At 44.5% G+C, this 14896-nt stretch overlaps 1 protein-coding gene across 1 annotated transcript in view; it reads left to right on the forward strand.

Annotated features, from left to right (window-relative positions):
* Nucleotides 1-14896, forward strand: part of LOC126155143 (proto-oncogene tyrosine-protein kinase receptor Ret-like) — a 137821-nt gene that overhangs the window by 16511 nt on the left and 106414 nt on the right. Inside the window, exons 2-3 of the mRNA XM_049916210.1 lie at nt 615-901; nt 6409-6606. Coding sequence (XP_049772167.1) covers nt 723-901; nt 6409-6606 — 377 coding nt within the window. The 5' untranslated portion in view covers nt 615-722. The remainder of the gene's footprint in view (nt 1-614; nt 902-6408; nt 6607-14896) is intronic.

A 14896-nucleotide genomic window follows, 5' to 3' on the forward strand; every position in this document is an offset into this window, starting at 1 on the left:
TATGTTTTTTCATAAGCTACTGACCTTACTTGTCCTCACTTCCTCGCTTAATAAACTCAGTAAACCACTGTTTCAGAATTCTGGCGCAATTACGTCTGCACAATATATTAGTGACGTAAACTCGTCTGTATTTTGCCAAAGAAGCAAATTTTAACACAGTATCAAGATAAATGTAGGTTTTATTCCAAATTTGCCACTCATGACACTTCTCTGAAAGTCAGACGAAAATAAATCACTGCTTTTGTTGCATTTTCAGCGTTTCTTTTTTTTTTTAGATACTAACCAAAACAGAGGTAGCAGTAGATCTTTTTGGATGGTTACCATGCATATGTGAGTATGGAGAGGCTCCACTTAGTATTTAAAACAAACGTGAGCGTAGGCTTCAGTTTAGAACGGCAGTTCTCCTCCAGTCCTCGACTTCTCCCTTGCAGCACGCCGTCCACCCACCCATAACCCCACCACTACCAATCGTCCCAAGCTCACCCAATCGACTGCGCATCTACCGACCACGTTACTCTGCTGGCTGCGTGCTGCGCACTGCGGGTTGCCGGCCGGCGCCTGCATGCCTAGCGGCCCCTGCCGCGCTGCCTGGACCGCCCTCGTGTGTTGCGCAGGCGGACGCCGAGGTGCGGCTGAACGTGGCGGGCCCGCAGCCGGCGGCGCAGCGCGGCGCGCCTCCCGCTGTCTCCTACCCCGGCGAGGCGGCGCTGCTGAGCGGAGCCATGCCGTACAGCCGCGTGGCCCAGCCGGACCGCATGGCGGAGCTCGACACAGCCAGCGGACTCGTCTTCCAGCTGGCCGAAGTGTCGCCGCCCGTCCACCCCTTCGCCGTCACTCCAGTCGGTGGGATCCTCTACCTCAAGGGCCACAAGCAGCTGGATCCTAATGTCACTCTCTACAAGTAAGCACACCCTGCTAAATCGTCACGAGCAGTCACCCGTGCTCAAATTTTCGAGTGCATGTCGGTAACAACTCTCGCTATGGCGGAGGAGCCGGTCATTATAGCCAACGACTTACAATCACTCCCAGATGAGATAGCAACTGAAACTCAGGTAGGAAAGCGAAAGTAGATATGCCTAAATCCGTTTTGAGATGCTGCATTACAAAATATTTTAATCTGATCAATTACTTTATATGTAAAATTTTGGAAAACATATACAGGGTGCACCATTGATAGTGACTGGGCCAAATATCTCACGAAATAAGCATCAAGCGAAAAAACTACAAAGAACGAAACTCGTCTAGCTTGAAGGGGGAAACCAGATGGTGCTATGGTTGGCCCACTAGATGGCGCTGCCATAGGTCAAACGGGTATCAACTGCGTTTTTTTTTTAAAGGAACCCCCATTTTTATAACATATTAGTGTTTTCGTTTGACGCTTATTTTGTGAGATATTTGGCCCGGTCATGATGAACGGACCATCCTGTATATTTTTCTACTTAATTCTTCTACCTGAATCAATAAATGTTCTTCATTTTCCAGTTAAATTTATTCCAAAAATTATAAGTCCCAGCAGTATATGTCACTTTCCGTAGTGGATGTCATATTTAATATTTTTAGTTTCAGGACCGTACTTGCACATGAGTATCTCCTTCAAAATTATATCGCGAGCGAAATTCAAGAACAACTAGCGAATCTTGCATTTTTAAATTTTTTTAGGTTGGGCATAATGACGCCCTCCCTCTTTCCTTGGTAGTACAAGTAACTGAAAATGTGTTGATTTTCCTAAGAATATGTTAGAAGATATTTTCGCGTTGTTAATCCTGCTAACATATCAGGACCTCTTTAAGAGATTATGTTTAGTATAAGCCGATAAGAGTTAGCAAAGTTAGTTTGTTAGATTCTTTTGGTTGGCGTAACCTACGACCCACCCCACCTTGGTTACGAGCATTACGAAAAATGCGTTGGTATTGCTAGGTTTAATCCTCGTATCACTGAAAAGATGAGTGAAATAGGTATTAGTGTCAAAGGCGTTGGGAAACCGTTGAAGTCATTAAAACTGAACGAAGATTCACGGCCCGATCAAATTCCTACGAGATTCTATACTGACTTTGCGACTGAGTAGCCCCTCTTAACTGTAATCTATCGTACACCTCTAGAACAAAAAACCGTGACCAGTAGTTGGAAGAAAGCACAGCTCACAGCCATTTACAAGAAGCGTAGTAGAAGTGATCCATAAAACTTCCGTCCAATATACTTGACAGCGATTTGTTGTAGAGCCACGGACCATGTTTCGAGCTCAAACATAATGAAATGCAACGAACAGAATGACCTCCTCCCTGCCAACGAACGTGGATTCCGAAATCATCGATCATGTGAAATCCAGCTTACACTTTCTTTCATATGACATACTGAAAGCTTTGGATAAAGGTCAGTGAAATATTTCTTGATTTCCGAAAAGCATTTGACTTAGTACTGCATCTACGCTTATTGCCATATAGGGTATGAAGCGAAATTTGTGACTTTTTTGGTACGGAGGACACAGTACGTAATCTTGGACCAAGAGTCATCAACAAATGTCGAAGCAACTTCAAAATGTCGAAGAAACTTCAGGTGTGCCCCAGAGAAGAGTGTTGGGGCACTCGCTGTTAACACTCTGTATTAATGACTTTGCGGACAATATTAATAGTAACCTTAAACTAATGCAAATGATACAGTTATCTATAATGAAGTACTGTCTGAAAGGAGCTGCATAGATATCTAGTCAGATCTTCATAATATTTTAAAGGGGTACAAAGATTGGCATCTTGCTTTAATTGTTCATATATGTAAATTTATGCAGTTTACAAAACACAGAAACGTAGTATCGCCCAAGTATAACATCACTGAGTCTCACTCACTCAGTCACTGAGTCGTACCTGGTTGCAGCAATTTTTACGCATATGAAATGGAACTGGCACATAGGCCCAGTCGTGGTTAAAGCAGGTAGTAGACTTCGGTTTATTGATAGAATACTGCGGCGCTGCAATCAGTCTTCAAAGGAGATTGCTTAAAAATTATTCGTGCGACCCATCCTTCAGTATTGTTTAAGGATGTGGGACCCGTACCAAATAGGACTAACAGCCGATACTGAGCGTATACAGAGCAGGGCAGCACGAATAGTCACAGGTTTGTTCGAAACATAGGAGAGGTTCGCATAGACGCTGGAGAAACTGTTGGCAGACTCTTGAAGATAGATGTAAACAATCCCGAGAAAACATATTTATAAAGTTTCAAGAAACGCCTTTAAATTACGACTGCAATATTCTGCAGCCCCCTTACGTATCGCTCCCATAGGGATCGTGAGAACAATATTAATTTAATTACACCACGCATGAGGCGTTTAAACAACCATTTTATCCACGGTAAATACATGAATCGAACAGGAAATAACCCTAATAACTGGTAAAATGAGATGTATCCTTTGCCATACAGTTCACAGTGGTTTTCATAGTATAGATGTAGATGTTAATGTAAATATCTTACGGTTTGAGAGGAAGAATGCTTCTGGATCTATTAATTTCTCCTCCTTCACCAGTTAATTCACGAATTTCTAATCTCTCTGGTAACTTCTCATCTGTCTGGTAACTTCGCTAAACGTACGTAGGAGAAAGAACTGTGTACGTGAGTCTTCTTGAAACGTACGCTCTGGAAATTCGAACAGTAAACCTCTTCGTGAGACTCACTGCCTTCATTGTAACGCTCCTGCACCGAGTATACAAACCTGTGACACAAACGCGTCCCTCTGCGTTGGACCTTGTCTATATCTTTTATAAATCCTATTTGGTAATGATCCCAGACTGATGATCAACAATATTCATGAATGAATCGAGCAAATGCTTTGTAAACCATTTCTTCCGTGTAACGATTAAAGTTCCAGTAAATCTCTGGCACGTATCTGCTTTACCCAATATTTATTGGTCAAACTCCCTAGAAATTACACAATGGCTTATTGTCCCAATTTCCACATCCAGGCGAAGAGCTGTAAATTGTCAAATTGAGTGTAAAAATGGCAAGAGAGTGGTCTAGTACTTCAAAGCAATATTTAGTTACTTGAAAGTAAACAAACTAATTAAGAAAAGCTTAATTAGTAATTTGACGAAAACATTTGTCCGAAATTTCACAGCCAAATGAAGAATATGAAATGGTCAAATGAGGTGTTAAATTTACCAGCGTGAGATCTAATTTCATGAAAAAATATTTAATTGCTTGAAAGTAATCAGGGTTAGTATAGAAAACTTAGTTAGTGGCTTGAGGGAAAACTGTAATATTCCACTAACAACTGCTGCTAGTTATGTCAATAAAGTGTCAAGCAGTTCATATCCTCAAGGCCCAGCTATTTTATGGATAAACGCTTACGTTAGTGTGATTTTAACTGTCAACAAATGATTAAGCGAAGCGAAAACATGAGTTACTAGAAACTACACAATGGATTTTTGTCTGAATTTTCATAACCAGACGAAGAGTGGGAAGTGGGATACCAAACTGACCAGCGTAAGGTCTAGTGTTGCAGAAAGAGGTTAAATTGCTTGAAAGTAATCAGGGTAATTAAGAACAATTCAACGAAACATCATCGATATGGGTTTTCGGAGTCGAAGGACCACTCGTGTACCCTTTACGCCTCGCCTGGGCCGGCCGCTGTGACCGTGCGGTTCTAGGCGCTACAGTCCGGAACCGCGCTGCTGCTACGGTTTCAGGTTCGAATCCTGCCTCGGGCATGGATGTGTGTGGTGTTCTTAGGTTAGTTAGGTTTAAGTAGTTCTTAGTCTAGGGGACTGATGGCGTCAGATGTAAAGGCCCATGGTGCTTAGAGCCATTTGAACCATTTCTGAGCCTCGCCTGGGCCTGTCGACACCGGCATTGGACTGTTGACGGCTTCAACCATGTTGCCTGGTCGGACGAGTGCCGTTTGAAATTTTATCGAGCGGATGGACGTGTAGGGTATGGAGACAACCTCATGAACCCATCGACCCTGCATGTCGGCAGCGGACTGTTCAAGCTAGTGGAAGCTCTGTAATAGTGTGGGGCATGTGAAGTTGGAGTGATATGGGACCCCTGATTCGTCTAGATACGAGTTTGACAGGTGACACGTACGTAATATTCTGTCTGATCACCTGCATCCATTCATGTACATTGTGCATTCCGACGGACTTGGACAATTCCAACAGGGCAATGTGGCACCCCACACGTCCAGAATTGCTACAGAGTGGCTCCAGGAACATTGTTCTGAGTTTAAACACTTCCGCTGGCCACAAAACTCCCCAGACACGAACATTATAGAGCATATCTCGGGTGCCTCACAACATGCTTTTCAGAAGAGATCTCCAACCCTCGTACTCTTGCGGATTTGTGGACAGCCGTACAGGATTCATTGTTCATACCACGTCTACGTCTACATACATCTGCATACATACTCCGCAGTGCACCATACGGTGCGTGGCAGAGGGTACCTCGTACCACAACTAGCATCTTCTCTCCCTGTTCCACTCCCAAACAGAACGAGGGAAAAATGAGTGCCTATATGCCTCTGTACGAGCCCTAATCTCTCTTATCTTATCTTTGTGGTCTGTCCGCTAAACATAAGTTGGCGGCAGTAAAATTGTACCGCAGTCAGTCTCAAATGCTGGTTCTCTAAATTTCCTCAGCATCGATTCACAAAAAGAACGCCTCCAGAGACTCCCACCCGAGTTCCTGAAGCATTGTCGTAACACTCGCGTGATGATCAAACCTACCAGTAACAAATCTAGCAGCCCGCCTCTGAATTGCTTCTATATCCTCCCTCAGTCCGACCTGATAGGGATCCCAAACGCTCGAGCAGTACTCAAGAATAGGTCGTATTAGTGTTTTATAAGCGGTCTCCTTTACAGATGAACCACATCTTGCCAAAATTCTACCAATGAACCGAAGACGACTATCCGCCTTCCCCACAACTGTCATTACATGCTTGTCCCACATCATATCGCTCTGCAATGTTACGCCCAAATACGTCCTGTTGTTGCCGGTCGCTGTGGCCGAGCAGTTCTAGGCGCTTCAGTCCGGAACCGCGCTGCTGCTACGGTCGCAGGTTCTTCTTGCCTCGGGCATGGATGTGTGTGATGTCCTTAGGTTAGTTAGGTTTACGTAGTTCTAAGTCTACGGGACTGATGACCTCAGATGTTCCGTCCCCTAGTGCTTAGAACCATTTTGAACCAAGTCGTGTTGCGGCACTTCTGTGTGCTCTTGGGGGCCCTGCACTATATTAGATAGGTGTCCATTTTTTTGGCTCTTCAGTGTATTATCGGGTTATTTTTCTCCATAATGTGTGCTAGATATCACAAAGAATATCGCTAAAAATGCACCAATCGCCAAAGAAACTTGACGCAGTATCTGTGCTTGCATTTATTTAATGCGATATAACTGTTGGGTGACACAGTGTGTGCGACGTTGCAGTGTGACGGTGACATGGGGGTCCAGGGGCTCCGAGGGCCGCGCCGGCATCAGGGTGCGCGTGCTGGAGGGCGCCTCCGAAGCCTGCCAGGCGGGCAGCAGGAAGCGCCGGCCGTGCGCCAACATGGAGTCTCTGGCTGACTGCAACGCCTTCTGCGGCCTCGGCACGGGCGCGCACAACGTCACCGTCAACCACGTGCAGTGAGTACACCACGCGCTGCCGTTCCACACTCACTGACCAGGAGAACACCGCAAGTGGCACAATGCGATTTCCCACAAACTTCGTTCAGTGGAAAAGGGGCCAAATTAAGCGAAGACGTGTCTCGGCTTATCCGAAGATACTCGATAGTTTCTGAGAAAACGACGGTCCAGGTTTTCGAGCCTTTCAGCGAATAAACGGTTCAACCGAAGCGGTGGCACAATTTCTACCGATAATAAGTTTCATTTTTTGTTTTCATTTATCTCCCCAGATCTGTAGAAGATTACTAGACGAATGTTTCCAATATATATTGAAAGAACGTTGGCCCTATTCCTCTATTAGTTGTTTGCTGAATTAATATAAATAAATAAATAAATAACTGAATGAGAAAATTACTTTAAACTATTTTAATGAAATTCCTGGCGTATCTTGATTCATAACCAGTTGCAAGAGCCAGTTTTCGGTAAACTGATTGGTTATGCATTGTTTGCCGCGAAATTATTGACCACGCGTGAAGTCACCAGCAATGTTAACGTCGTTTCTTTCCCTAGCGAGATTCGCACGAAGAAATGTCACCGTGGGAACCCTACCTTCACACGATATTCATGGTGTCCAGAATTTTTGTTTTCAAGGATTCTACGGTCAGTGAAGTGAATTCACAAAACCTTCCCCAAGAACAAACATAAGAATAAAATTTAAGACTTAAATATAAGATATGAAAATTTAAAAAGATTGTAACCTCCAAGAATACCATACACTGATGTATTATCTAATAAAAACCGGGTGATCAAAAAGTCAGTTTAAATTCGAAAACTTAATAAACCATGGAATAATGTAGATAGAGAGGTAAAAATTGACATACATGCATGGAATGACATGGGGTTTTATTAGAACCACCCCATATTGCTAGACGCGTGAAAGATCTCTTGTGCGCGTCATTTGGTGATGATCGTGTGCTCAGCTGCCACTTTCGTCATGCTTGGCCTCCCAGGTCCCCAGACCTCAGTCCACGAGATTATTGGCTTTGGGGTTACCTGAAGTCGCAAGTGTATCGTGATCGACCAACATCTCTAGGGATGCTGAAAGACAACATCCGTCGCCAATGCCTCACCATAATTCCGGACATGCTTTACAGTGCTGTTCACAACATTATTCCTCGACTACAGCTATTGTTGAGGAATGATGGTGGACATATTGACCATTTCCTGTAAAGAACATCATCTTTGCTTTGTCTTACTTTGTTATGCGTATCTCTCTATCTACATTATTCCGTGATTTATTCAGTTTTCAAATTTATACTGAATTTTTGATCACCCTGTATATGATATTTATTATGAGACACAGTTGTAATTTAAAATTAATATAACGCCCTTTATCCTTAATCTTGAAAACAAACACTCGTTTAGAAATCTTCTACGTGCATGGGCAGATAAATGAACAAAAATAAATAAAAAAATAGTCGGGTTTCGAACACGGAGTTCCAAACTGAGAGGGGCTCCATTTCGGCGCTAAAATTCACATACAATACCTCGAAAATTTCGACGGTCGTTTTCTCAAAAACGGTCGAGTACTTACGGATAAGCCGAGACACGTGTTCGTTTATTTTGACTCCTCTTCCACTGAACAAAGTTTCTCGAAAATCAGGTAATGGCACTTGCTATATTCTCCTCGTTAGTCGTCAATGAGCAACCTCTGAATGAGGGAATTTCTCTGATTGACTGGGTATAGAAAAGTCATTAATAGTGTTATACACTCCTGGAAATGGAAAAAAGAACACATTGACACCGGTGTGTCAGACCCACCATACTTGCTCCGGACACTGCGAGAGGGCTGTACAAGCAATGATCACACGCACGGCACAGCGGACACACCAGGAACCGCGGTGTTGGCCGTCGAATGGCGCTAGCTGCGCAGCATTTGTGCACCGCCGCCGTCAGTGTCAGCCAGTTTGCCGTGGCATACGGAGCTCCATCGCAGTCTTTAACACTGGTAGCATGCCGCGACAGCGTGGACGTGAACCGTATGTGCAGTTGACGGACTTTGAGCGAGGGCGTATAGTGGGCATGCGGGAGGCCGGGTGGACGTACCGCCGAATTGCTCAACACGTGGGGCGTGAGGTCTCCGCAGTACATCGATGTTGTCGCCAGTGGTCGGCGGAAGGTTCACGTGCCCGTCGACCTGGGACCGGACCGCAGCGACGCACGGATGCACGCCAAGACCGTAGGATCCTACGCAGTGCCGTAGGGGACCGCACCGCCACTTCCCAGCAAATTAGGGACACTGTTGCTCCTGGGGAATCGGCGAGGACCATTCGCAACCGTCTCCATGAAGCTGGGCTACGGTCCCGCACACCGTTAGGCCGTCTTCCGCTCACGCCCCAACATCGTGCAGCCCGCCTCCAGTGGTGTCGCGACAGGCGTGAATGGAGGACGAATGGAGACGTGTCGTCTTCAGTGATGAGAGTCGCTTCTGCCTTGGTGCCAATGATGGTCGTATGCGTGTTTGGCGCCGTGCAGGTGAGCGCCACAATCAGGACTGCATACGACCGAGGCACACAGGGCCAACACCCGGCATCATGGTGTGGGGAGCAATCTCCTACACTGGCCGTACACCACTGGTGATCGTCGAGGGGACACTGAATAGTGCACGGTACATCCAAACCGTCATCGAACCCATCGTTCTACCATTCCTAGACCGGCAAGGGAACTTGCTGTTCCAACAGGACAATGCACGTCCGCATGTATCCCGTGCCACCCAACGTGCTCTAGAAGGTGTAAGTCAACTACCCTGGCCAGCAAGATCTCCGGATCTGTCCCCCATTGAGCATGTTTGGGACTGGATGAAGCGTCGTCTCACGCGGTCTGCACGTCCAGCACGAACGCTGGTCCAACTGAGGCGCCAGGTGGAAATGGCATGGCAAGCCGTTCCACAGGACTACATCCAGCATCTCTACGATCGTCTCCATGGGAGAATAGCAGCCTGCATTGCTGCGAAAGGTGGATATACACTGTACTAGTGCCGACATTGTGCATGCTCTGTTGCCTGTGTCTATGTGCCTGTGGTTCTGTCAGTGTGATCATGTGATGTATCTGACCCCAGGAATGTGTCAATAAAGTTTCCCCTTCCTGGGACAATGAATTCACGGTGTTCTTATTTCAATTTCCAGGAGTGTATTATATTCATAGTTTGATCCAGTATTATTTCTCTTGTGCAAGTAGTGACTTTTCCTAAGGTATTTAGCGTTTTTATGTCAGACAAAGCGCAGTTAGTTTTATTATTAATTGGAGGCGTATCCTGTAATTTACTTTTAGACATAATTTCGATGCCCTATTTGAGTGGATTATTACTTTCATGTGTAGCATTTTTGGGAAAAGGGACTGAAACTGATCCTACTGTACCATTTTATTGTTATATTATTCGCTTCGCTTAGGACTGTATGCATGTTTCTGCATAAGAAAAACTGGACTACAGTTGTATTTATGAATCAGATAGATGGTCATATCCACGGCGCCTCCAGACCACAGTTGAAGCGCCCACCACTAACTGGAATTGCAGCCGCCGAGAAAACCAAGATGGTAGTTGCAGAAAATTCAGAAATGCAACATGGTGCTGAGAGAAATTCAAAAGATTAAAATAGTGTTGGTGTGAAATTAAAAAAAGTACAACATGGTGAGGGTTAGAATTTCAAAAATCCAGAATGGCATTTGTAAGAAATTTTAATACTTGCAAAATGATATTGCTAAGAAATTTTAAAACATGCAAAAAGGCTTTGGTAGGAAATTTGACAGAAACTAAGGCGGTGGAACTGGCCAAGCTGTGCTAGCGGTCCTTATAGCGCAATGTTTAAAAGTAATGGAATGATCTGCAATATTTATCAGAATTTTTACGTCAAATACCATAGCTATCAGCTCACTGGCCACACACAACATAAAAAATGTAAGCTTCATTTTAATTATGTAAATTGGCACCATTCAGCACACACACACACACACACACACACACACACACAAACACACACACAAGCGCGCACGCTTATACCTTAATTCCTGAATTTTCCAAAATTTTGATGAGTATTCTCTCTTACAGTATTACCAACAACAAAAACACATAGCACCTGAAATTCTGCGTCCCTAGTAAATTTCATACCTGTTAAGCATCATTAGTGAACATTCATAGTTTAATCTCCAAACCACATTTTTTATTCAGAACAATGGACCCTCATATTAAATACCGGTATTTCCACATGTTACAGTGTTATTTCCACATCTAAAATGCTATCACATGTTGGCGTAAATAAAATGCCGAGCAGACCTACGGTGCCATGACTCTGTGAATCGTTTACAGTCTGCACTTACCATAGTCAGCTACTAAATAATGCCAAAATCTAATCGTAATGCTCTGAATTCAAGATGAAAATACATAACAAAGACAAAGACAAACGAACTGACTAAGCAACATTTTAGCGTGGAAGAATAGCTTTTCATGATGCTTTATTGCTTTGTATCCATTAAACTTTATATTTCCGTACTGCTTAACTTGGTATCCCTTCAACTGCATACTTTGATTATACGTAATTATGACTTCCTAATGCACTGAATGCAATGTGTAAACACATAATGTGGCCAAAGAAAATTATGAGCAAGCTTCCATACACACAAAATAAAATTAGAAATTTTGAATATCAGATCTTTGCAACAAAAATCTCTGATCGGTTAACAACAATTCGATCTCTGAGCCACAGTAAAATTATTGATCAAAATATGTAAGATTTCGAGTACGAAACATGCATGGTCAATTGTCATAACTTAATTTTTCTATGAGAATGTGTGAGAGACAAGGGAAGTTGTGGCAAGATGAATACGTATGCTTAGTCAGCAAGCTCTCAGATGAGGCAAGACTTTTCTAAACTTAGGAGGCGCAACCGGAAGCGACGTATTGGTTAGGCTTGCTGGCATCTGAGCATGAGCACTGACGCCATCTCCAAGTATGACAAGTATTCTAAGGCAAAATAAAACGGCACCCAACGAAGGAATTATCCGAATGGGACGGAAATGGGTAGATGTGATGTAGATGTACAGACAAACAAATACTTACAGTTTCAGAAAAATTGAATAATTCATTCAAGAGAAAGAGCTTCACAAACTGTGCAAGTCAGTTACGCGATGGTCCACCTCTGGCCCTTTTGCGAACGGTTTTTCGGCTTGGTATTGATTGACAGAGTTGTTGGGTGTCCTCCTGAGGAATATCGTGCCAAATTGTGATTGGCGTGTTAGATCGTCAAAAAGCCGTGCTGGTCGGTTTTGCCCACAATGGTCCAAACTTTCTCAACTGGGGAGAGATCCGGCGACCTTGCTGACCAAGGTAGGATTTTGCAAGCACGAAGATAAGCAGTAGAAACTCCCGCCGTGGGCGGGCGGGCATTATCTTACCGAAATATAAGCCCAGGATGGCTTGCCATGATGAGCAACATGACGGGGTGTAGAATATCGTCGACGTACCGCTGTGCCACAGTTGACAACCAAAGGCGTCCTGCTGTGAAAGGAAATGCATTCCGGACCGTCACTCATGGCTGTCGGGCCTTACGGTAGGCGACAGTGTGGTTGGTGTGCCACCACTGTCCATGGCATCTTCAGACACGTCTTCAGCCTGGAATCTCATTGACTGGAGTAGAATTGTCTTAGACGTGAGTCTCGGTTCGAATTGAGCCCGATGACCAGCGAAGACGCATCTAGCGTTTTATTATTATTATTAAAATTCTAGACAACGCGCCCGGATAGCCACGCCCGTTAGCACAGTGTTTCCAGGATTCTGGGTACAGCGCCGGGCATGATCGATTTCGTCCGCCGAATTAACGATGGGGTATGGTGTGCTGGCGATCATGGGTGTGGTTTTTAAGTCGTTTCCCACATCGGAATAGACAACTTTCGGACAGGCACCCACGTCCAGTCTCAGTTACAGGATTCGCAAACAATATGAAACTTTTAACGCTAGACGCAACAGTTGGGGTGTACACAATCCATCCTTGTGATGGCTGGGGAATGGGGGGATGTGGCGACTAGAAGATCTAGATCCAGAACAAGATTCCCACCCTGTGATACAAGAGTCTTCTAGGAAAAAGAAGATAAGGTAATTAAAATCCCAGTCATCTGCGTCAGGTTAAACCTGGTGACGAAGGCAAATTATATTTACGGGAGGGGATGAAGGACGGCATAAAAAATTGCGACCCCCTCCGCCGCCGCCCCACAGCCGTAACCTGGATCCTGGCGTAAGACGTGATGTTCGCAAAAGCACTCGTTTCTTAGCGTCCGCGGCGGCGAGGTGTCTAGCGGTGTGCAGGCGGCGCACGAAGGTATTGCGGGTTGCCGCGAGCCACTAATGCACTGTTTCGAAGAAACGCAAACAGCCCGGCGTTTAGATATAGACACTTCCCAGTTTTTGGAACATAATTGGTACTCACTGCAACGATTAATGAGATAACCAGTCCAATGAAATGTTACAGATTCTGTTCCTAGTTCTACGTGGACATTTATAGCACTACTAACTATCGTTAGCGTATGGCTAAGAGTAGTTATAATACGGCTTGAGCAGTAAACGTTTTATCTTATTTCTCTTACAGAGAGAGAAAAGTGATATTCCACTTATTACCAGGCCCTGTCTGCAGCACTGTATGTACCCACCGTCGTCTTGTAACATTTCATCTCTTGTAACAACACTCCATCACCTTTTCCTGCGACATTGCATCACCTTTTCCTGCGACAGTATATCATCTCTCCCTCTGGTCATCATTACAGCTATTGACGTTAACTACAGTCCGTCGCGCCTGTCCAGCCTCAGATATTCAGTCTACTAATACTACAAAATGACAGCACGCGCCAAGTTTGAACCCGAACAACGGCTTTAACGAGTCACGTAGCTGGGACGAGCTGCTGCAACACTGGGAGCGCAAAGGACGAGTAATGCCTCATGACGTTCCTTGTTATTGTTTCATTTCGGTCGCCCCATATGGCGGACACTGGGTTGCCAGCAAAAAAGGATGTATCATAATTAATAGCTGCAACTGAGTCAGGTGAAAGCATACAATAATAGAAGTGAAAGGTTCCAGAAACCATGGGCACACAGACCAGCCGTCTCGAAGATGTCTGCGAATGTGTGGTTGCAAGCTGCCACTGATTTCAGCACGAAATATTGACCTAGTTAGTAAACATTTATTTTAAATGTAAGCTTCTCGATTAAGTCGCCATCTATTTAGTCTCAGATTTCATCCACAGCCTCCCTTAAGAAAGAATCCTTCATCGTGTTTCATGTTCCAAATTAGTGTACATTCGTAGCTTTTAAAAGTGGTGCTCAATGCGTCATCCAGGTATTTGGATGCAATACAGAACTCGGCTCTGCAGTTACGAATTCTTTCAAAAATCCGCCAGATCATCTCGTAAACATCGATAAGACAGTTCACTGCCCCATTTCTTCAAGTTTACCAACATTTTTGAGACAGCCCCAGACAGAAAAATCGAGATGGGCGACCTATCCACCTTGGGCCATATTGTAACAACATGTCGTCTTACGTCAACAGCAAAATGTGCCGTGCTCCATCATGCATGAACCGCACTCCTCACGTTACGCAAAAGGTGTGCGTGAAATACGACCCTAATGAAAATTTTACAAAAGTTCCCTTTTTGACGGACCTGCTTACAATGCGTATTAGTTTTCTGTTGAAGCTAGTGGGATGGGTGGACCTCTGGGCGCATTTCGTAGCCGGGTAGGTGGAGGTAATCAAAATTTCGTCCGGACAGGGTATTTTCTATTGACCGTGTGATGTAAGAGTTCTGACATCTCCTCTCTTCTGCAATGAGCCTACATAAAAACTTATATTTATAACAGAAAAGAAATTTACTGACGCCTTTGTTAGTGACAGCGTGGAGCATTTTGGTCTACCAGAACCGTGTACCTTAGGTTAACCACCGCACGTAGCTGCGGTGTAACGTTGTCTTATATTCATACAAAAAATACTGAGTGCACACAGACGCAAATTTTTATTACTGAAAAACGATGCGCATCAGCAGGTTTTCAACAAAAGCGTAATTTAGCAGGGGCCTAACCGGAAACAAGGGAAAGGATAATTCTGGAAGGATGTCAATGATGTGGCGGGCACACCTCATATGGTAATGCTTCCTATATGTTATAGTGGTTCCGACGAAATCCAGCGGTGATGATCGAGAAGGGGTAAGAGCGACTAAGCAAGTGCCCTCTTTGATAACGAGACGTTGGCGGTTTTCTTTAAAGTCGCTCCACAAA

This window comes from Schistocerca cancellata, chromosome 2 (assembly GCF_023864275.1).
Source record: "Schistocerca cancellata isolate TAMUIC-IGC-003103 chromosome 2, iqSchCanc2.1, whole genome shotgun sequence".
Lineage (NCBI taxonomy): Eukaryota > Metazoa > Arthropoda > Insecta > Orthoptera > Acrididae > Schistocerca > Schistocerca cancellata.